The sequence below is a fragment of the Stigmatopora nigra genome, chromosome 4, assembly GCF_051989575.1.
Source record: "Stigmatopora nigra isolate UIUO_SnigA chromosome 4, RoL_Snig_1.1, whole genome shotgun sequence".
NCBI classification, from domain to species: Eukaryota; Metazoa; Chordata; class Actinopteri; order Syngnathiformes; family Syngnathidae; genus Stigmatopora; species Stigmatopora nigra.
Window position 1 is genome coordinate 17332280 of NC_135511.1, and position 19595 is coordinate 17351874.

At 39.0% G+C, this 19595-nt stretch overlaps 6 protein-coding genes across 9 annotated transcripts; 5 read left to right on the plus strand and 1 right to left on the minus strand.

Moving 5' to 3' along the window:
* Positions 1 to 101: 101 nt before the first annotated feature.
* Positions 102 to 1539, minus strand: lsm1 (LSM1, U6 small nuclear RNA associated). The gene is made up of 4 exons (XM_077716106.1): positions 1373 to 1539; positions 1184 to 1252; positions 916 to 1031; positions 102 to 584 (listed from the first exon to the last, which is right to left on the minus strand). Exons 1-4 carry the CDS (start codon positions 1416 to 1418, stop codon positions 414 to 416), a joined length of 402 nt encoding a protein of 133 aa, XP_077572232.1. The 5' UTR covers positions 1419 to 1539; the 3' UTR covers positions 102 to 413.
* Positions 1540 to 1940: 401 nt separating this feature from the next.
* On the plus strand, positions 1941 to 5789 carry bag4 (BCL2 associated athanogene 4). Of its 2 annotated transcripts, none has more exons than XM_077716105.1 (5): positions 1941 to 2211; positions 2589 to 2708; positions 3264 to 3488; positions 3584 to 3829; positions 4403 to 5789. In XM_077716105.1, the coding sequence occupies exons 1-5, from the start codon at positions 2209 to 2211 to the stop codon at positions 4841 to 4843; spliced, it is 1035 nt and encodes a 344-aa protein (XP_077572231.1). In that variant the 5' UTR covers positions 1941 to 2208; the 3' UTR covers positions 4844 to 5789. The 2 variants fall into 2 exon arrangements, with proteins under 2 accessions (XP_077572231.1, XP_077572230.1); XM_077716104.1 differs by having other exon boundaries at positions 1942 to 2211; positions 3264 to 3509.
* On the plus strand, positions 4895 to 7499 carry LOC144195706 (dual specificity protein phosphatase 26-like). Its single transcript, XM_077715520.1, has 5 exons — positions 4895 to 4900; positions 5150 to 5213; positions 6112 to 6262; positions 6401 to 6543; positions 7303 to 7499. The coding sequence occupies exons 1-5, from the start codon at positions 4895 to 4897 to the stop codon at positions 7497 to 7499; spliced, it is 561 nt and encodes a 186-aa protein (XP_077571646.1).
* Positions 7500 to 7683: 184 nt separating this feature from the next.
* Positions 7684 to 11849, plus strand: LOC144196110 (alpha-1-antitrypsin homolog). Of its 2 annotated transcripts, none has more exons than XM_077716102.1 (6): positions 7684 to 7812; positions 8831 to 9449; positions 10394 to 10464; positions 10546 to 10739; positions 11338 to 11485; positions 11558 to 11849. In XM_077716102.1, exons 1-6 carry the CDS (start codon positions 7693 to 7695, stop codon positions 11750 to 11752), a joined length of 1347 nt encoding a protein of 448 aa, XP_077572228.1. In that variant the 5' UTR covers positions 7684 to 7692; the 3' UTR covers positions 11753 to 11849. The 2 variants fall into 2 exon arrangements, with proteins under 2 accessions (XP_077572228.1, XP_077572229.1); XM_077716103.1 differs by lacking the exon at positions 7684 to 7812 and adding an exon at positions 7893 to 8050.
* Positions 11850 to 12029: 180 nt separating this feature from the next.
* carnmt1 (carnosine N-methyltransferase 1) lies at positions 12030 to 17277 on the plus strand. 2 transcript variants are annotated; one of them, XM_077716108.1, is made up of 8 exons: positions 12030 to 12430; positions 12654 to 12849; positions 13609 to 13775; positions 14707 to 14847; positions 14921 to 15099; positions 15431 to 15544; positions 16190 to 16293; positions 16405 to 17277. In XM_077716108.1, exons 1-8 carry the CDS (start codon positions 12294 to 12296, stop codon positions 16588 to 16590), a joined length of 1224 nt encoding a protein of 407 aa, XP_077572234.1. In that variant the 5' UTR covers positions 12030 to 12293; the 3' UTR covers positions 16591 to 17277. The 2 variants fall into 2 exon arrangements, with proteins under 2 accessions (XP_077572234.1, XP_077572235.1); XM_077716109.1 differs by having other exon boundaries at positions 13612 to 13775.
* A 466-nt stretch (positions 17278 to 17743) lies between these two features.
* On the plus strand, positions 17744 to 18765 carry LOC144195565 (uncharacterized). The gene is made up of 2 exons (XM_077715288.1): positions 17744 to 18224; positions 18458 to 18765. Exons 1-2 carry the CDS (start codon positions 17865 to 17867, stop codon positions 18614 to 18616), a joined length of 519 nt encoding a protein of 172 aa, XP_077571414.1. The 5' UTR covers positions 17744 to 17864; the 3' UTR covers positions 18617 to 18765.
* Positions 18766 to 19595: the final 830 nt, after the last annotated feature.

Sequence of the window (19595 nt, forward strand, 5' to 3'; positions counted from 1 at the left end):
ATAGACCATGATACAAGTCTGCTAGCATCAGCTAACTAGCCCAACTAGGTACAGTAACATATAAACCAGTAATTCTATTTACATGGGAAGACAACCGATAGTCATGCTTAAAAAATAACATTTTAATGGAGCACAGCCATTTCATTTGTCTCATCGTAGGCTGTTACATCTCCAAATAGTACAAACACTTGAGTAACAAAGTGCCGCTTTCAAATAATTCCATGATATTGATCCAGAAAACATATTTTTTTTCCAACATAGACCTGAAAAACTGAGAGAAGTTCATAGAAATTAAATTCAACAGTACACTAAAATAAGGAGGCAAAGTGTAATGTTGCCATATGCTGATAAGATCATGCTTTCAAATTCAACTAATATACACGTATGATACAAACTGAAGCGGCTCGGCTGGGTTAATATTCATCCAAATTATCGGCTTTGGGGATGGCGAGGCCTCTGTCTTTTAGGACCTGCATTTTGACTTTCTCTGTTTCCTGCTTAGTTTGCTGCTTCAAACGCTGTTCTTCCAGAATCTCCTCAATGGACACCTGCTGCAGGACTGTGTCGCAAGGTTTGTCAACATCCTGCAAAAAAACAACATGACATTAAGGTATGTGTGCTTTAAATTGCATTTTACATATATTTACAGTGTATTCTGTCGGGAAACGTAATTACAGTATGGGATGATTTTCAAATCATGTTCAACCTTGCCTCAAACTACGGCCCGCGGGCCACATCTGGCCCGCTAGGCCTCATAATCCGGCCCACTGACGTTGTCCAAGAATTATGTCTCTTACTAGATAAATGTTACATTTTGCATCAAGGGGTTTACAAAACGTCACCATAATTGTATAGTTACTACCCAAATAAAAACGACAGATTTTTATGAGTGACCTAAACAAAAAGCTTACGTACTATTTCGCCAAGTAGCACCACATTTTCTCCACGCACAATGAAAATTCCTCTTGGAATATCACCAAATTTCTTGCCCACGTGGATACGTTCCACCGTTTGATGGAAAACTAAGTTAGCTGAAAGAAAAGGGAAGATAAATTAGATGATTTACACTGCGTTATTAGTGCGCAAGTATTAACTACTACCACTGTTTGTTCCAAAATAAATACTGTCGTATGTTAGTCACCCTGCGGCTTAAACAAAAGAACATTTAAGGAGAACCACTTACCGAATTGATCAATACTTCTGAGGTATCCGATGAGTGTTCTACCGTCTCGGAGGAGAACCAGATGTTTTTCTACAAATTACAGGCATAGGTGGATATTATACAACAACATTGACGCGCTAAACCGCCAACCGCGATGGCTACTTTTGATCGGTATGTCGTTCTGCAAGAGTTGACCCTAGTTACACTTACTGTCGATCTCATCGATGAGACTAGCCGTTCCCGGTACGTAGTTCATCTTTTTTTTTGTTATTCTGTTTACCACCTTCTTGAATGTTGTAGCGTCACGCCATGAATATTTCCAAATGTTTTCTCATCCGGAAAAGGAGCGGAAGCGTTTTTATAAAGATTAGATTCAACTTCCGGGTGATGCTGGAATATCGTGCGGGATATTATCGACTAAATCACCTTTATATAGAGTTAATGTCGTTTTTCTAATCTGAAAAAGCTGTTTAAAAAACGTTTTTAAATGTTATTTAAAAATTAGCCTGTCCTAATTCGTGTGGTGTTTATTTTACTAAAAATAAATAGACGTTTTACAAAGATTGTAAATATAGTGACTTCTTACTCGTTTACTTTTTCAATTTTAGGAGTTACAAAATGTAGAAAACTGCACTATTACTTTACAAACCGCTAAAAACACAATAAAAACTTCTCATTTTCAAATTTTGTGAATTCACAGCTTGACTTTCAGTTACGAGAAAAATAGTCGCATGGAAAATATACAGAGTAATTGCTCTGTCCCAAATTCGCTATCTCCATTATGGATAAACAAGCTGACGTGCGCTCACTGTGCCATAAGCCATTCATCATTTCCTGTTCTTTAAACAAGCCGTCTCCCTAATTAGACCTATCCACTTGTCTGCAACAATAACCGTTAAAGCGTTACGATTTTAAAAGCTGTTAACGCCTGCAGCTAAATAATACATGCAGTGCGTTTAGCACGTACATTGGCGTCAAATGAAGTGACAACCGTAATTCACTCGCCTCAGAACTTGGGTAATAACCTCGGAAATTACCAAAGGAACATGGTGAGTCCACATAAATCAATCTGTGTATAAAATGAATTTTTGTTCTGTTATATTTTACTGCATTGTTCAAATACTACCTTGCAAGGGTCTCCTACTCATGCTAGCTAAGCGGCTAACGGTGTATCTTATACGTTATGTAACAGCTAACGATTCCTTGCTAGCACAGCTAACTTTGTAGCAACGTCGCTATAACGCCTTTTAATTGCAGTATTTCGTTTATAAATCACATTTTGACTGTTCAATGGTGTATACTATGGGTTTATTTCATCATATATGATGAATGAATGATAATATGTCACAAGCCCGACCACCAAGTCTCCACTCTGGTACTTTATCTTCCATGATTTTACACCGTGTTGTTTGTTATTATTCCCCAGGACACGCCACAGTATCCCGGCTACCCATCCCACTACTGGTACCCTCAGTCCCATTCCACGGGTCACTATGCAAATACTTATCCTTCTGGATCTGATGGCCAGCCACAGTATAATCCTCAGGTACTTTTGGTATACTATAATGTACACATTTGCATTGCTGGATGCCTCTAGTCTAGATTGAAGCCAAAAACATCCCCAACAAATATATATAATCATGAGAATCAACACAGGTTTATAGAACTAGTTAAGATTTAATGGGGAACTCCAACTCAGTGACCCTGAAATTGATTACATACCTGGCAACTTTTACATTTTTCCCGTATTTTATACTTTTTTATCAATTCAAATTGTGTACGGCATGTAAAAATGTATATATGGGGGAAAAATGTCACAAAAATAAAATAAAGTACAACGATCTGGTTTTCCCCATTTTGGCTCTAATCCGCATCGTCTCAGTCACTTTTGTCCTTTTCACTATATAAATATAGTGCGTCAGCAAGCAATGTACCCAGACAGTCAAGCTGTCAGCGTCATACAGCGACATTTACAGAATCTTGAATTTAGCGCATTTAAAGACCAAGACAGTATATACTGTCAATTTACCCTTTTCCGTAGTAGAACGTCTACATTACTGAATACCCCAATTACCAACTATTCATAATCTATTTTCTGCAGGTGATTTCTGGGGCTTATCCAAATGGCCACGGAGTCTACAGCCCAGCACAGACTCAATATTCCACAAGTGGTTTCCATCCATCCAACCCTTTCTACTGTGCCGATCCTCAGAGACCAGCCGCAGTTTCTTACACGAATCCGAGCTGTCCTGCGGAGCAAAACAATGGCGCAGCTGGACAGCCTCACTCCCAAAACCATCACTATCCCGGTATTCAATGCCAAGGGGTAAGAACACAACAATATCAGGTAGGTCAAATTTATACACACACTTTACATTCAAATTAATTCATTGTTTGCATGTGCCATCTCCATTTTTTTAGGCTCCCGGATATCATACAGGGCCATATCCTCACTACGGCGAAAGTGGGCACGCTATGCCTCCAAACCAACTATACACACGCACACCAGAGGTTTGGGAACAGCACGGTACTTACGTTCCCACGCAGCAGCAATGGCAGCCAGGTCAACAGATCCCTCAAAACCAGTATGGAAATCCTACACGTCCATTACACCCTCCAGCTTGGCCAGGGACTGGAACCGGAGCGCCACCACCTTACCAACCTAAGGTATTGAAAGATATCTATATTTGAATATCATTCATTTTAAACATATTTTTTTACATTTTAAAGTAAATGGAGGATCATTGAATTGAATGTTTTTAATGTTATTAGACAAGTAGATGCTGGACAGGGTAGGTAGAGGGCAGTTGACGATCTTTTGGGCTGTGTGGATCACCTTTTACAGTCTTTTTGCTATTTCCGGACTACAGTGTTCCCTCACTTATCGCGGTTAATGGGGTCCGGGACCACCCGCGATAAGTGCATTTCCGCGAAGTAGGGATTCCCCTTCAAAAATGCTTAATTTGAATTTAATTCCAATTTTTTCTTATTTATTATTATTATTATTTTTATCCCCCTGTATACAGTACACCATATAGAATACGGGTAGAGAGAATGAAATTCATGTTATAACAAAAAAAACTGTAAAATATGTTGTTTCAATGTAATATTTGTATTTTTTTTTCCCAAAAAAATCTGCAAAACTCTGAGTCCGTGATAGCTGAACCGCGAAGTAGCGGGGGAACACTGTACTTTGTGCTCATTTGATTTGTGCTCAGTTTTACTTTTGTGTCACTCAAGGATCAACGCACCCCACAAGTCGGACCCAAACCCAGGGCAACGGCATCCCCAATTCGCACCATCGGGAAACCCGCGGAAATTAGTTCACCACCCCAAATGTACCCCAACGCGGGGCCGGGTGATCCAAATCAATCACAAGGCGAGCCCTCGCAATTCTCGGCTCCAGCACCCCCCGCACCTCAAACCTGGAGCGACAACCCCAGTTTAGCTCGCGTTCAACAAATCATGGCTCGGGTTCTACTTCTCCAGGAAGACGTGAACGAGTTTGTGGGCAGAAAAACGGACAAGAGTTATCGATGTCTGGAGGAACTTCTTACCAAAGAGTTGCTGGAGCTGGATTCCGTGGAGACTCGGGGACTGGAAAATGTCCGACATTATCGAAAGGAGGCCGTGCAGAGGATCCAAGCCATTCTCGATCGGCTGGAGAAGAAGGCCTTCTGAAAAGTTGGCTCTTTTTCCGATCATCGGACTCGTGTTGGGACCAATCGCAGGATGTCGGTATGTGCAAGGTGTGTTAATATGGTAGATGGGCGTCCATGTTTTTGTACATATGGTCAGGAACTTTCCAATGGGAGGGATAGGAAGTTTTCAAGAGGGTTGTTCATTGGCGTTTCCAACTTTGTCTCCAATTAGTTTTTTTTTTTGAAACATTTAATCATATTGAAGTGTTTTATTTTTAAAGATGGTCAAACAACACCTCCCCCCCCCAACAACATTGCCTTAAATGCCCATTCGTGTTTGTCACAGTCCAGTTGCATGATCATGTCGTCTTTGATAGCCATTAATGAGGCTGTTGGACTTGTGTACTTATGTGTGTATTCCTCAGTTTTTGCATGCACACTTTTACAACTTCACTGGACCACGAATGGTGGGAAAAAAGGCCTAAAATTAATGGTCAATTTTGTTTTCTGCTGTGATTTTCAACATATTTTGATGACTTTATTGTTAAAACTTCATCCCCATGATAAAAAATATGGTCAAATTATGATGATTTCAAGGAATTTGTTATCAATTATGTTGATTACAGCACTCAAGTCATTTTTCTAGCCATTATTTTACTTCTAAATGTCCTATAAATGAGTCCAACTTAGCTTAACATAGCTATGCTTCCCCTGAAAACACACAGTTGGACTATTATTTAGTGCCATATTTTTAACAGGTGTTTAAAATACTGTATTTAAAGAAAAAATGGAAAAAAAAGAAAGCAACGCATGGAAAAAAAATCATGTCCGAAGTATTCATTTCCTTGTGCTGTTTCATGTCAAATCTATTGCATGTTTTAAACAAAAGATGGAAATATTTGGCTGAATAACAGTTTGAAAAAAAGATGAAAATACCTCTGTTGTCAGAAATTTCTCAGAAATAATAAAAGGAATTTATTTTTTAACTGGTGAAAAGTGTCATTTTTAGTTGTGATCTAACTACACTGAAGATATTTTAGGTATTAATTAAGGATTTTTTTAAATGTGATGTGCAATTAAAATGCTATTGTTTCTGTTCTAGGGAAGAGAAAAGTTCTACCGCTGTCTTTTTGGAACGTCCAGCATGCATTGCAAGCTTTCTGCTCTTTAAATAGGTCGCTATTTTAATGCAAAAATACTGTTGTGGAAGCTCATGTGTTGGGGGGATGAAATTGATACAACTCCCTGCCTCGCCATTTTGAAAGCGGTAGTAGAAAGTCATGTCATCTTTTTCCCAACTTCCCGCAGCCTGGAATGATAGACCTCCTCCCAGGAAGGTGGAAATCGACTTCAGCTCACCCGCTTTAGCAGTGGTTGAGTTGGAAAGACTTTTGCGGACCGGTAACACCATTATCAGCCACGCAGATGAAGTCTGGCCTAAACTCTACATCGGCGATCGGTAAGTTATCGGTAATTGTTGCATTTCTCTGTTTGGGAATCTGACAAATGATGCTTTGTTTTTCAATAGTCACAGTGCGCAGAACAGGAAAGACTTGGACCGACATGGAATTACTCATATTGTGAATGCATCTCACAGAAAGCGTGATGGATGTCCCGACTTCTACCAGAGAATGATGATCCGCTACTTGGGTATCGAGGCCGACGACGCTTGTCATTTCGACATGAGCGTCAACTTCCAGGCAGCGGCGGATTTTATTCACACTGCTCTTCGCAGAGGAGGTGAGGGAAAAAAATGAGTCGGTTGGAATGAGTCGGTTGGGGATGAGTCTGTTGGAATGAGTCGGTTGGGGATGAGTCTGTTGGGGATGAGTCTGTTGGGTATGAGTCTGTTGGGTATGAGTCTGTTGGGTATGAGTCTGTTGGGTATGAGTCTGTTGGGTATGAGTCTGTTGGGTATGAGTCTGTTGGGTATGAGTCTGTTGGGGATGAGTCTGTTGGGGATGAGTCTGTTGGGATGAGTCTGGGTGAGAATGAGTCTGGGTGAGAATGAGTCTGGGTGAGAATGAGTCTGGGTGAGAATGAGTCTGGGTGAGAATGAGTCTGGGTGAGAATGAGTCTGGGTGAGAATGAGTCTGGGTGAGAATGAGTCTGGGTGAGAATGAGTCTGGGTGAGAATGAGTCTGGGTGAGAATGAGTCTGGGTGAGAATGAGTCTGGGTGAGAATGAGTCTGGGTGAGAATGAGTCTGGGTGAGAATGAGTCTGGGTGAGAATGAGTCTGGGTGAGAATGAGTCTGGGTGAGAATGAGTCTGGGTGAGAATGAGTCTGGGTGAGAATGAGTCTGGGTGAGAATGAGTCTGGGTGAGAATGAGTCTGGGTGAGAATGAGTCTGGGTGAGAATGAGTCTGGGTGAGAATGAGTCTGGGTGAGAATGAGTCTGGGTGAGAATGAGTCTGTTGGAATGAGCCGTTTGGAATGAGCCGGTCAGAGAAAATTGTGATTTATTTTATTTTGTTTTCTGTTGTATGACTTACTTCAGGTCGAGTACTGGTGCATTGCCAGGTGGGAGTTAGCCGTTCCGCCACCCTGGTTCTGGCGTACTTGATGCTGAAGCAGAAGCTCACCCTGGTGGAGGCCATATGCGCCGTGAAGAAAAACAGGGGAGTCTATCCCAACCGAGGTTTCCTCAGACAACTTATACGTCTGGATAAGCAACTTTTTGGCACCCATAAGTGACGAAAAAATAAATAACATATCAAAATAGGTATGTACACTTTTGGATGTTCCAAATCCGATCATGGGTCGCCACATCAATTGTTAAAAAACAACAAAAAAAGCCAGAAAATGGCATGTTTATGTACATGGCTTCGTTCTTCAACTGCACTTTGCAATCTTCTGTGTTGTCATAGTTGGGCAGCAAACATTACTCATGACACGGAGGCTAAACACACAGAAAAGTACACCAATCCAAAGTTCACTGCTCAATGCTTGGATAGAAATTAAGATGGCTTTTTGGCGCTATGCAACTTTCTACAGCATCGAAATAAAGGTACGACAAGAATTTTTATTTATTTTTGTCAGTTTATACGGTTATTCTGTTGGCCTTAATGTGTACAAACAAAGTGCGGGTGAAGGTTTTTCTATAATGTTTGGTTTTCACCGGTTTTTGGTCCAATGGGAGGAGACCAGAGAGAGTGGAGTCATTGCACTCACTTGATCAATATAAATAGGATGGTCCTCAGTGTCCATTTTGTTCTTCATTTGACTGAGGAACAACTCAAACCTTGGTAAGTTAATTTAGAACTCAATCTTGACCCCTCAACACTTTTACAGAGTATATTTTTTCCTCTTAGGATAAAAGCTTGAACTTTGAAAAAAAGCTATATGGTTTTTGAATGCATTTTGCTAATTAGCTTTACCACTAACATCAATTCAATTCAATATACTTCACTACTGTTTTAAATGATGTTTTGAACATAAAAAATTAAACAAATACAACCAAATAGTATTTTTAAAATATCTATACCATTGACATCTTCATTTTTAATAACTGTTCCCACACAATATTTTATGGTCTTGCTTAAAAATGGCAATATAACTCTCAATATTTTCATATTTTGCCATCAATGAAAAAAAACATCCGTATTAATCTCAAATTATGACCTTTAATTAGATTAGATTAGAATTTTATTTCATCCCATATTTGGTCAATTAGACTTTAAAAATGATTGACAGCCTAATCCTGATTGGACATCACAATTTGCCATATTAATGACAAATTATAAATAGTATAGATATTAGGCATCAGGTTTCCATGGTATCCACACAAAATACAATCCATTATAATGCAATACTAATATATAGTATGCCTATAAATCTTTTCCTGGGTAAAAAAAAAAAGTTACTATATTATTGTCATTTTAAATGTTTTAGTGTGTCCTTTTAAGACTCTAAATAACACCAGGTTGATTTTCCTCAATGCATCCAGTAAACTTTGACCCTTCCCAATGATTTTTTGCTCAAATCCAAACATCAACATTTGGAACTTTGGAACTTTTTGCTCCTAGTTTGGGATGATGCACGCAGCCGTGGGCGTATGGATATTGTCGGCGTTGGTTTGCCTGGGAAGAGGTCAACACCAGGTCGACCACCACCACCACCATCACCACGCCGATGACGCCCCCTCGCAGGTGACCTCGGGAAACAAAGAATTTGCCTTCCACCTTTACAGGAAATTAGCAGCCGACCCCAGCAACGTTGCCAAAAACATCTTCTACTCCCCGAGTAGCGTTTCCCTGGCTTTGGCCGCTTTGTCGGTGGGAGCCCGAGGAGAAACCCACCGACAGCTCTTTGCCGGCTTGGGCTTCAACGGCTCCCAAATTAGCCAGAATGCAGTCAACGAGGCTTTCGAGGCGCTCCTCCGAAGACGAGGCAATTCCTCGGACGTCCAGGAGGGGACGGCGGTGTTCCTGGATGACAAGTTTCAGCCCGACGGCAACTTCATGAAGAGCTTGAAGGAATTCTACCTGACCGACGTGTCCAATCTGGACTTCTTCCAGTCCAAGGAAAGTGCCGAGGCCATCAACAAGTACGTGTCGGATAAAACCCACGGCAAGATCGATAAGTTGGTAGACGAGTTGGATCCCAGCACCATTATGTATCTCGTCAGCCACATCTACTTCAAAGGTACGAGTTTCTTCTCGGGATTCAAAACATTTTATTTTTACCCCAAAATAACTACTCTAATACCTTGAGATACGGGTTTAATGTGTTTCGGGACATGAGCTTGTATGTCAATGCACTCGTATATCAAATAATTTTCACCCAAATAAAATAACAACTGAATACACTAATACCTTGAGATATGAGCTCAATGTGTTCCGGGACCCGAGCTCGTATGTCAAATCACTCTTATATCAAATCATTTTTTCCCATATAAAATAACAACTGAATACACTAATACCTTGAGATACGAGCTCAATGTGTTCCGGGACCTGAGCTCATATGTCAAATCACTCGTATGTCAAATCACTCGTGTGTCAAATCACTCGTGTGTCAAATCACTCGTGTGTCAAATCACTCGTGTGTCAAATCACTCGTGTGTCAAATCACTCGTGTGTCAAATCACTTGTGTCAAATCATTCGTATGTCAAATCACTCGTATGTCAAATCATTTTTTTGCCATAAAAAATAACTACTGAATACACAAATACCTTGAGATATGAGCTTAATGGGTTCCAGGACCCACGCTTGTATGTCAATTTACACGTATCTCAAATCAATTTTCCAATATAAAATAAATACTAAATACAGTAATACCTTAAGATGCAAGCTTAATGCGTTCTGGGACTCGAGCTCGTATGTCAAATCACTCGTCAAATCAATTTTTCCCCTCAGAAAATAACTCAATACAGTAATAGCTTGAGATACGAGCTCAATGCATTCCGGGACCCGCGCTCGTATATCAAATCAATTTTTCCCATATCAAATAACTAAATACTTTAACAGCTTGAGACAGATAATAGCGACCAACAGCTCGCCTCGTATCTCCGGGCAATTTTTTTCTCGTATCTCAAATTCTTCGTATGTCGAGACGCTCGTATATCAAGGCATTACCGTAATCTGTGCAGGAAAGTGGGAGAATCATTTTGATGCCAAGCTCACAAACGAGGACATCTTCAACGTTGACGAGAAGACCAAGGTTCGGAGTGACCGGTTCAAGTTAGAATAAGAATGCGACCAGTCTGCATTTTATTTTGAAATGTTTTTTTTTCTCTCTCAGGTTCCCGTCCAGATGATGAACAAAGAGGATCGTTTTCAAGTGTATCACGATCTGGCCATCAACACCACAATCCTGCGCCTTCCCTTCAACAGCTCGTATTCCATGCTCTTGCTGTTACCCGATAACATGGCGGAGCTTGAAAAGGAAATTTGTCCACAACATATCACCAAATGGACAAAATGGATGAAAACCAGGTTCATTCTCTTTTTTTTAAGTCTAAAAAAAACTCAGGAATCAGTTCTGGTACCCGTGGTTTCCATATTCAGCTCACCGGTTAGCGGGGAGCCATATGCACCCATTAAAAGAGCCACATATGGCTCCTGAGCCATATGGACCCATCAAAAGAGCCACCCATGGCTCCTGAGTCATATGCACCCATCAAAAGAACCACATATGGCTCCTGAGCCATATGCACCCATCAAAAGAACCACATACAGCTACTGAGCCATATGGACCCAGCAAAAGAGCCACCTATGGCTCTTGAGCCATATGCACTCATCAAAAGATCCACATATGGCTCCTGAGTCATTACCACCCATCAAAATAGGCTCATATGGCTCCTGAGCCATATGTACCCACCAAAAGAGCCACTTATGGCTCCTGAGTCATTACCACCCATCAAAATAGGCTCATATGGCTCCTGAGACATATGCACCCATCAAAAGAGCCACTTATGGCTCCTGAGTCATTACCACCCATCAAAAGAGGCACATATGGCTCCTGAGCCACATATTCCCTACCCCTTACCATTGTGTAATCGATCATTCTAATCACTATATTATCTTCTCTCAGGAAATACGACGTATATATTCCCAAAATCTCCATCAAGACCAACTACCCCCTGGAGAAGTTTCTGATGGAAATGGGAATGGTCGACATGTTTGACCCCAGAGCCGATTTGAGCGGGATTTCCGAGACCAAGAATCTGTTGGTCTCTAGCGTAAGCATGAACACGTTTAAGTTTTGTTTCTCAGGTCACAGGTCATTTTACGGCTCCTCTTTTATTTTGAAGGTCGTGCATCAAGCCGCGTTGGACGTTGACGAGGTCGGAGCCACGGCAGCGGCCGCCACGGGTCTCGGCCTCACCCTGATGTCCTTCCAACACACGCCGGTGCTGAAGTTCAATCGTCCGTTCATGTTGTTTCTCACCGAAAATAACACGGATGACATTCTATTCATGGGCAAGATCATTAATCCAAACAAATAAGAACCAATGTCTGAATGGGTAATGATGTAACGTCCAAATGTAGTGCTTCTGTTCTTTGCGATTGCGTTCTTTGTTAAATAAAAGCTGTTTGTTTGCAGTCACTGGAAACATTTAGAGCTGTTTAAATCAATATGGCTTCCCTTAAATTAATTAATATTAAAGCAAATACTGGTAACAGAATTTTTTTTAGCAATTGAGTCAAAATGTTGTCAAAAGTGGGATTGTTATGTGGGAATCTTCCATTTCAAAAGTGAGTTATTTATTCATAATTAATTTAGGACTAATTTGCGACTTTGAAAATGGCTTAATCGCTTCAAAATTAATATTGAATTAGTCATTTTTTGTTTAAATTTGTTTCTGGGGGTGCCAACATTGTACATGACGGTATACAAACTATAAAAAAAATGTTCATCTATCATAAAATTGTTTATTGTGCTCGGCATTTTCAGTTGCAGTTTCAATAATGGGCGCTAGAGGGCAGTACCAAATCTCTGGCCTATGACGTGCAAACCAATCAAATGAAGAAGAATTTGAGCAAAACATGGCGGAAAGAACTATGGCAGATCCGCTAACTGGAGAATATGTTTTCAAGGAACGAAAAACATTCACTCCCGAGGAAGAAGCCAAGCTCGAAAGACAACACTTTTGGAGAATCGTCGACGCCTTTAGATTTTACAGGTGTTGTACTAGTTTTAAAATAATAAAATATTCACAAAAACTGGCAACTGACTGCTCTTGCTATTCTTCATTCACTTTCTCCAATATACTTGCATTTACCTTTAGGAGAAGGGTAACGTTTTAGCATTTTATACAATTGCGTGATGTCAAACGGACGCCTTTTGACGTGTCCAAAAGTATGAAATCACAATAGTTTATTAACATTTTCACATGTTTTGTTTAGGAGTTATGTCCAAGAGTATGTGAATCGAGCTGAGCGACAATTTCGTAGTCTACCGATTCGCCACCAGAATCTTCTTCCTTCTGTACTGCCCAACTTGGTTCGAATCCGGCAATGCACAGACCACAACCATCAAGTCCTTCAAGCTATCGTCGAGCACAGCGTTCATATGTTTGAAAACATTGAATTTGGAGAGAGGGTGAGTACCTACTGATACGCTATGTGTACATAGATTCTCTGTTTACTTCTACTCTCTAAATTCTTGTACCGTATGCTAATTAGGGGTGTGGCGATATATATCGAAATGCTGATTCTTAATGGCATAAAAGATTTTTTTTGGACCAATGCAGACAAGATACAGATCTGCTTCAGTGGTCACTTTTCAAGGGTTTATTTGGGAAAATGCACCCTTGTGTTATCGGACTCCTAATATTTACATGATTTTAGTGGGCGTTAACCTAAATATTTGTTGAGGTATAAAAATACATTTCGTTGACAGACAAGGAATTATGAAATTAGTAAAAGTTTTACAATTGCCAAAACAAAGCTAAATTTATTATACAAAAAACACCCAAAGTTACCTGCTGTTTTTCACATATTGTTGTGAAAACTGCCTAGCAACAGTGATCAAATTAGTGGCTATAATTCTTTAGTCTGCAAGCATAAAACATTTTGAATATGATACAAACCTTAAAGTTATTTTATAGCAAATAATTCATAACACGGGTGAGTGAAAAAAAATTCATGTCTAGAAAAAATATTCATAATAAATATATAAATATATCAAAAAGCTAATTTTGCTATATTTGAATGGGAAATAGTTTCTACAACATACAAAAAATTAAGCAAAAGAGGGAAATAGATGCTTGATATCAGTCAAATGTCATATTTCAGATGCATAAATCCTCTCAGCATGATATGCATAATTAATTGATTTATTTTTTTATTTGTTATGCAGCAGGATATCAGGAAGCCACGCACATCCTCAACATTCGACATGGACAAGCTCAAGTCCACCATTAAGCAGTTTGTCAGAGATTGGAGCGAGGCAGGTCAGGGCGAGCGGGACACATGCTACCAACCAATCATCCGGGAGATCCAAAGGCACTTCCCTAGTGACCAATAGTAGGAAGCACACTTGCACTTAAGAATATTTCACAAATGTATTTTTAGAGATCAACCGATAATTGGTTTTGGCGTCGATATTTGGCAATTTTAACATATGCCTAAATTGGCCAAAAATACAACCGGGCGATATGAAAAAAACAACTTTAAACGGGAATAATTATGAAACCTGCTCTCAAAATTATATTCATGAGAGAGATAATTAATATGTAAATGTCTACTGTTTTCAACAGTACTTAGATATTAAACAGTACTTAGATATTTTACAGTAGTTAGATATTAAACAGTACTTAGATATTAAACAGTACTTAGATATTAAACAGTACTTAGATATGAAACTCTCTCTCATTAACATAATTTTGAGAGCTGGTTTCAACAGTAAACTCTCTGTCACCCTTTGACCGGCGACCAAAAGACCGGCGACCAAAAGACCAGCGGCCAAAAGACCGGCGGCCAAAAGACCGGCGGCCAAGAGACCGGCGGCCAAGAGACCGGCGGCCAAAAGACCGGCGGCCAAAAGACCGGCGGCCAAAAGACCAGCGGCCAAAAGACCCGGCGGCCAAAAGACCGGCGGCCAAAAGACCCGCGACCAAAAGACCCGCGACCAAAAGACCCGTGACCAAAAGACCGGCGACCAAAAGTCAGAGCACCAAAATTCCAATTGCTTGCATTATCATTTTTTGGGGAAAAAAATGTACACTCTTACAGCAAAAAAATTCTACTTACTAATAATCAATATCGGCTCTAAAAAACCCACATCGGTCGATCTCTACATTTTTTTTCTCGGTTTATGCTAAAAAAATGACTCAAGCTAAATGTGTGTTGACATACTGACATGTTATTAGTTCATGTTTTAATTTTTTGTCAATATGGCGGTCTTGTAATACTTGTAAAGTGTTTTCCATGTGGTATGTGCTTTTCATTGTGTCAGTGATGTGTCCAAGGTCAGCGTGCTGGTTCCGGGTGCGGGACTCGGACGTCTCGCCTGGGAAATTGCTCGTCTTGGTTATATTTGCCAGGGCAACGAATGGAGCTTCTTCATGTTATTCTCTTCAAATTTTGTTCTTAATAGGTACAATTTTTACACAGACATACACTTTCTATTGGACCAGGTATCCATCTCATTTTTTTTTCTTTTAATTCAGGTGCGAAAAAGTCAACTGTCTGACACTGTACCCCTGGATTCACCAATTCAGTAACAATAAGAAGTCGGCCGATCAGACGCGGCCGGTTCGATTTCCGGACGTCAATCCTCAGAGTTTACCAGAAGATACAGACTTTTCTATGGTAGCGGGGGATTTCCTTGAAGTTTACTCAGATGCAGGTAAGGGAGATCCTCCCATTTTATTGGATGCAGTGTTGTTTTTTTAACACTTGAAACACTTTTTTAATATATTTTTCAATTTTACAAAATGATTTTTGAACTAAAAACACTGAAAAAATGGATTAAAAAATGACAATTATTGATTTAAAAGGGGGAAAATCAGGAAATGTAATATACATCTATACTCTTCATTTTAATTTTATACTAAAACAGAAAGTCGGCACTCATGGTTTACTTTCTTGGGCCACACAAAATGATGTGGCGGGCCAGATTTGGCCATTTTGATATTTGATTGTCCAATTTATACTTAATAATCAACATGTTCTTTTAGATTCTTGGGACTGTGTGGCTACTTGTTTCTTCATTGACACGGCTCATAACGTCATACAGTACGTGGAGACAATCTGGAAGATTCTTAAACCTGGAGGGGTGTGGGTCAATCTGGGTGAGTCCCCATCACAAAAATGCAGTTAGATTTTGTAAGTAGAGCAGTACTCTATATGTAAATTCTTTAATTGGTTCCATGGTCCTCATACAATTGCCAACTAAACTGTGTAAAATTGGTCATAGTGTCCTAATTTTGTGTAAAAGATGTTAAAACACACAAAAATGAGGGAAAATTATAAAAAAATGATTTATTAATGTCTTAAAATGAATAACATGCATGAAATAGTTACAATGGGAGATGTAATACTCGTGTTTATTAGCCAAAGTGGACAGGTATGGAAGAGAGAATCTTGAAATATGTATAGTGATTGTTGTGAGACAACCAATGAGAGCCCAGTAGAGAGTAGTGAGGTTCGAAAGTGAGAATCAGTGCATTCAATGCATATTTTCAAAATAAAATTTTGAGGTATTTCGTAATTTGGATCTTTTTCATATGTCGAGTTATTCATTTGCATATAAAAATGTTGTAACCTGAATATTTCGTACCTAGAGGCATTTGTAAGTAGAGGTATGACTGTATACAGCTATATTTGATGAGATTATACAATGTTTTTGCCATTTTTTATTTTTTGGGGGGTATTTCTTATAAAAGGGAGGTCAATTTTTACATTTTGTAAAAAGTTAACCCCTTCTTACCCCCTAGGTCCGCTGCTGTACCATTTTGAAAACATGGCCAATGAGTTCTCAGTTGAACTCAGTTACGAAGACATCAGAGCAGCTATGGTTAAAATAGGCTTTCACTTTGTGGTAAACTCAATCATTTTATTCATTTATGCTTTTTATTTCATCATTTTCTTATTTTATTTGAATGATTGAAACATAATTTTCTGAACTGCAATAACGCCTGCTGTCCTACAGGTGGAAAACGAATCTCTTCATACGACGTACACAGAAAACGAGCGTTCCATGTTACGATGTGTTTACGACTGCGTCCTTTTCGTAGCACGGAAACCTGAAAACTCGTACTCGAACTTTCAAGAAAAAAAGGACCAACAAAGTTCACCGCCAGCTGCCAAATCGCCACGACGGGACGACACTCCATGAGTGGATTACTTTTGTTTTTTGTGTGTGTTTTTTTTTAATAACAAAGACAGCAACATTCAGCAAGAAAGAATGGAAAGAGGTAAAAAAAACAAAAAACAAAGAATGCTGCTATATTTTTTTTACCTCCTGTTACTACCAACAATTTAACCAACTCAGGAGGAAGGAGACATCGAACGTCAATTAAAAATAGAAGTTTCTAAGATTTATTTGATGTTCTACATGACTGTAACCGGGTAAGAAGGAATCACAAAAAAAACAACCAATCATGTGTGTCACTCCCTACGAATTTCAACATTTTTGGGGGGTAATTTCTAATAAATTGGCAGAAAATACAGTGAATATAACAACAACAAAAAAACACCACTCTTGAAATGCCATTTTTAGTGCACTTATAAATCAGGGTTCAAATTCATGGCCATGTTTACATTCCCAAAACATTAATGAAAGATTCGAAATTGGCCTTCGTTGTTATAACAATGTGTCTTAATTTTTTTTTTCATTTTGTTTAAAAAATGCCCAGGACAAAACTCGATTATGGGATTGCCTCCAGTTGATCTCCAGTTGACCCAAACGAGACCAGCCACTATGGACAATAATGCATGAATGAGCATTTCATACATTTAAAATGCAGGAATGTTTTTGCATTTTGTACTTGAATAAAGCAAAACATTTTTTTATAACAATTAAGGGTCAGTAATATGCATTTTTTTGTAGTTCATATATGTATTTTAATAACATTTCATTAGGGCTAATGCATTTTTTTTGCTTAAAGATAGCTTCACATTCCCTTTCTCAGGGACATGTTGAGTACAGCTAAACGGTTTCTCACTTGTTCAAATGTTAGCTGATATATGCAATGTTTGTTTAATTTGTTAATTATTTACGACTGTGTAAATGTGTGTTTTCTAATATTTTTATGTTGTTTGACCTTTCAGTTTTTATTTTTATAGACGAATTTATTTTGAGGTAGAATGCCGTAAAACTAAATTTCATGATATAACTTGTCAAAATATCTATGCACGTACACGTCCAATGTGGTGTCTTAACGCTTTTGTACGCTAGGTGGCAGTGTGCATTGAACTCAGGTTATCGCTTATAAGTAAAGAAGAAGAAACGGTATTTTTGGGAGGGGCTTTTTGCACAGTGCTGTTCAACGATTGGTTAACTTCAGCAGCGCGGATACAAACGACATCCGGAAAGAAATCCCTCTCGTCAATGTGAAGCTATTGTCAGTTTTTACGCATTTTCCGCACAAATTGGCACTTTTCCCTCTCATGGCGAAGAGACACGCTGACGGCATTTTATTTTCCCAGTCACCCTCTAAGAGAAAATTACGGCCGGGTTGCCGTGTTGTCGACTTGCATCCCGAGAAAATGGCTGCTAACGTGGACGTGAGTCCTTCGTGCACACCGGCGTTGTTGAGTGAAAATTGCATGAAAAGGCGACGTAGCGTTGAATTTACAGATATGCCGCAAAATGAAATTCCTATTTATCGCGAGACGACAAAACCCGAGCCGCGCGGGGATTGTGCGTCACATGCACTGACGTATGGAAATTCTCGCGAATATAACACAACAACATCCAGAAAACGACGTCGAGAAGATCCAGTGGGATTGGAAACTGACAATAAAAAGGTATATTATCTGATAACTCAACCAAATGCGCACAAGCTAATATTTGCTGCTGATGGAGAGCATGCGTTTCTCCTTCTGGTCACTAGGTGGTAGCGTTTCTACTTTTTATTGTTTATCTCCCAACATCCCACTTCAGTTTATTTAAAAGAAACAATTGGAATGCTAGTAGACATCCTCAATTTTTACTCTATGGTTGAATGTGTATTTCATGTGATTTTATTAATTATTTTCAGACGGACACAGATTTTGAAGACTGCACATACAACTCTTTCCAGTACTGGAGGGTCCCTTTGCCTGAGTTGGATCTTTCCCTGCTGGAAGAAACTGCTGGACATTCAAGTATAAAACCCAGTTCAAATGTTAAAGACATTTTGGATGCAATGGAAAGCTGACAGGGAAGCATTTCTGTAAGCAGCTAAAAGGTTGTCGGAAATGGGTATGATTTTTAAGGTAATATTTTTGACTGGTTTTACATATTTCAATTCTCAATGGTCTATGTTCCCCTTTGATTAATAATAAAATGTTGCCGAATTGTCTTGTGCATCCTGGCGCTTGGAGAAAATAATTTCCATCACCGATCATTTGAATCATTATATTTTTTTAGGAAAGACCTCAGGATTTAATAGATGGTGATTAATAAATAAAAACTCACCACGTTTTGAATTGAATGCTTTTATTGTCATTACACAAGTATAATAAGATTTAAAGCTGTACACAAATAACATAAACAAATAGTAGCAATAAATAGTAAACAAATAAGTAGTGAACAGAACATATGTAGGGAAGTGGACCTATAAACAATAAACAAATAATACATAATCAATAAATAAGTAGTCAACAGAATATTATTGAAGCACTTATCACTCAATAGGGTAAAATAATAATTAAAAAACATCAACGTTTATTATCAAGAAGAATTGTCGAGGAAAATAAGTATTTTAATGTCCAATCCATTTTGACTGGGAATTCCTAGCTTTCTCGTCAAATTGAATGTGACGTCCACTAATGTCAATGGCAGCCATCTCATGTAAAATTATTTTTTATGTCGGGCTTAAGGCAGTGAACGGGTTAAATGTGGAGCCCGGACCCGAGTGTGCTTTCTAAGACGAAGTCCCAAGGACCCCATTGATTTATTGCCTACCAATAATTTAAATCAAGGAAGTTGTAAACGACGCAAACTAAATAATTCTTCAAGCTATGGTAAGTTATTTAACCAGTCTATACGCAATTAATAACTTGTCATGTTATTTATTTGTATAAGTTTCCCGAACGAATTAATGTTATTAAAAATAAAATTCAGGCATTCGAATGGCAGCTCTTTTTTCCCTGCTTGATTACAAACATTTTACCTGGTGAGTGCAAGTCCATACT

Bases quoted from the DNA above. Each gene is read 5' to 3' on its own strand.
- lsm1 (XM_077716106.1), bottom strand. From the start codon at position 1,418: ATGAACTACGTACCGGGAACGGCTAGTCTCATCGATGAGATCGACA. The intron at 1,253-1,372 runs GTAAGTGTAACT...TGTAATTTGTAG, and splicing joins TCTCATCGATGAGATCGACA to AAAAACATCTGGTTCTCCTC. The intron at 585-915 runs GTACGTAAGCTT...GTTTTTTTGCAG, and splicing joins TGGTGCTACTTGGCGAAATA to GATGTTGACAAACCTTGCGA.
- LOC144196110 (XM_077716102.1), top strand. From the start codon at position 7,693: ATGACACGGAGGCTAAACACACAGAAAAGTACACCAATCCAAAGTTCA. The intron at 9,450-10,393 runs GTACGAGTTTCT...TAATCTGTGCAG, and splicing joins CAGCCACATCTACTTCAAAG to GAAAGTGGGAGAATCATTTT. The intron at 10,740-11,337 runs GTTCATTCTCTT...ATCTTCTCTCAG, and splicing joins ACAAAATGGATGAAAACCAG to GAAATACGACGTATATATTC.
- LOC144195565 (XM_077715288.1), top strand. From the start codon at position 17,865: ATGGCGAAGAGACACGCTGACGGCATTTTATTTTCCCAGTCACCCTCT. The intron at 18,225-18,457 runs GTATATTATCTG...AATTATTTTCAG, and splicing joins TGGAAACTGACAATAAAAAG to ACGGACACAGATTTTGAAGA.
- carnmt1 (XM_077716108.1), top strand. From the start codon at position 12,294: ATGGCGGAAAGAACTATGGCAGATCCGCTAACTGGAGAATATGTTTTC. The intron at 12,850-13,608 runs GTGAGTACCTAC...TTTGTTATGCAG, and splicing joins ACATTGAATTTGGAGAGAGG to CAGGATATCAGGAAGCCACG. The intron at 15,545-16,189 runs GTGAGTCCCCAT...CTTACCCCCTAG, and splicing joins AGGGGTGTGGGTCAATCTGG to GTCCGCTGCTGTACCATTTT.
- LOC144195706 (XM_077715520.1), top strand. The intron at 6,263-6,400 runs GTAAGTTATCGG...TGCATCTCACAG, and splicing joins AAACTCTACATCGGCGATCG to AAAGCGTGATGGATGTCCCG. The intron at 6,544-7,302 runs GTGAGGGAAAAA...GACTTACTTCAG, and splicing joins CACTGCTCTTCGCAGAGGAG to GTCGAGTACTGGTGCATTGC.
- bag4 (XM_077716104.1), top strand. The intron at 3,510-3,583 runs GTAGGTCAAATT...CCATTTTTTTAG, and splicing joins TAAGAACACAACAATATCAG to GCTCCCGGATATCATACAGG. The intron at 3,830-4,402 runs GTATTGAAAGAT...GTGTCACTCAAG, and splicing joins CACCACCTTACCAACCTAAG to GATCAACGCACCCCACAAGT.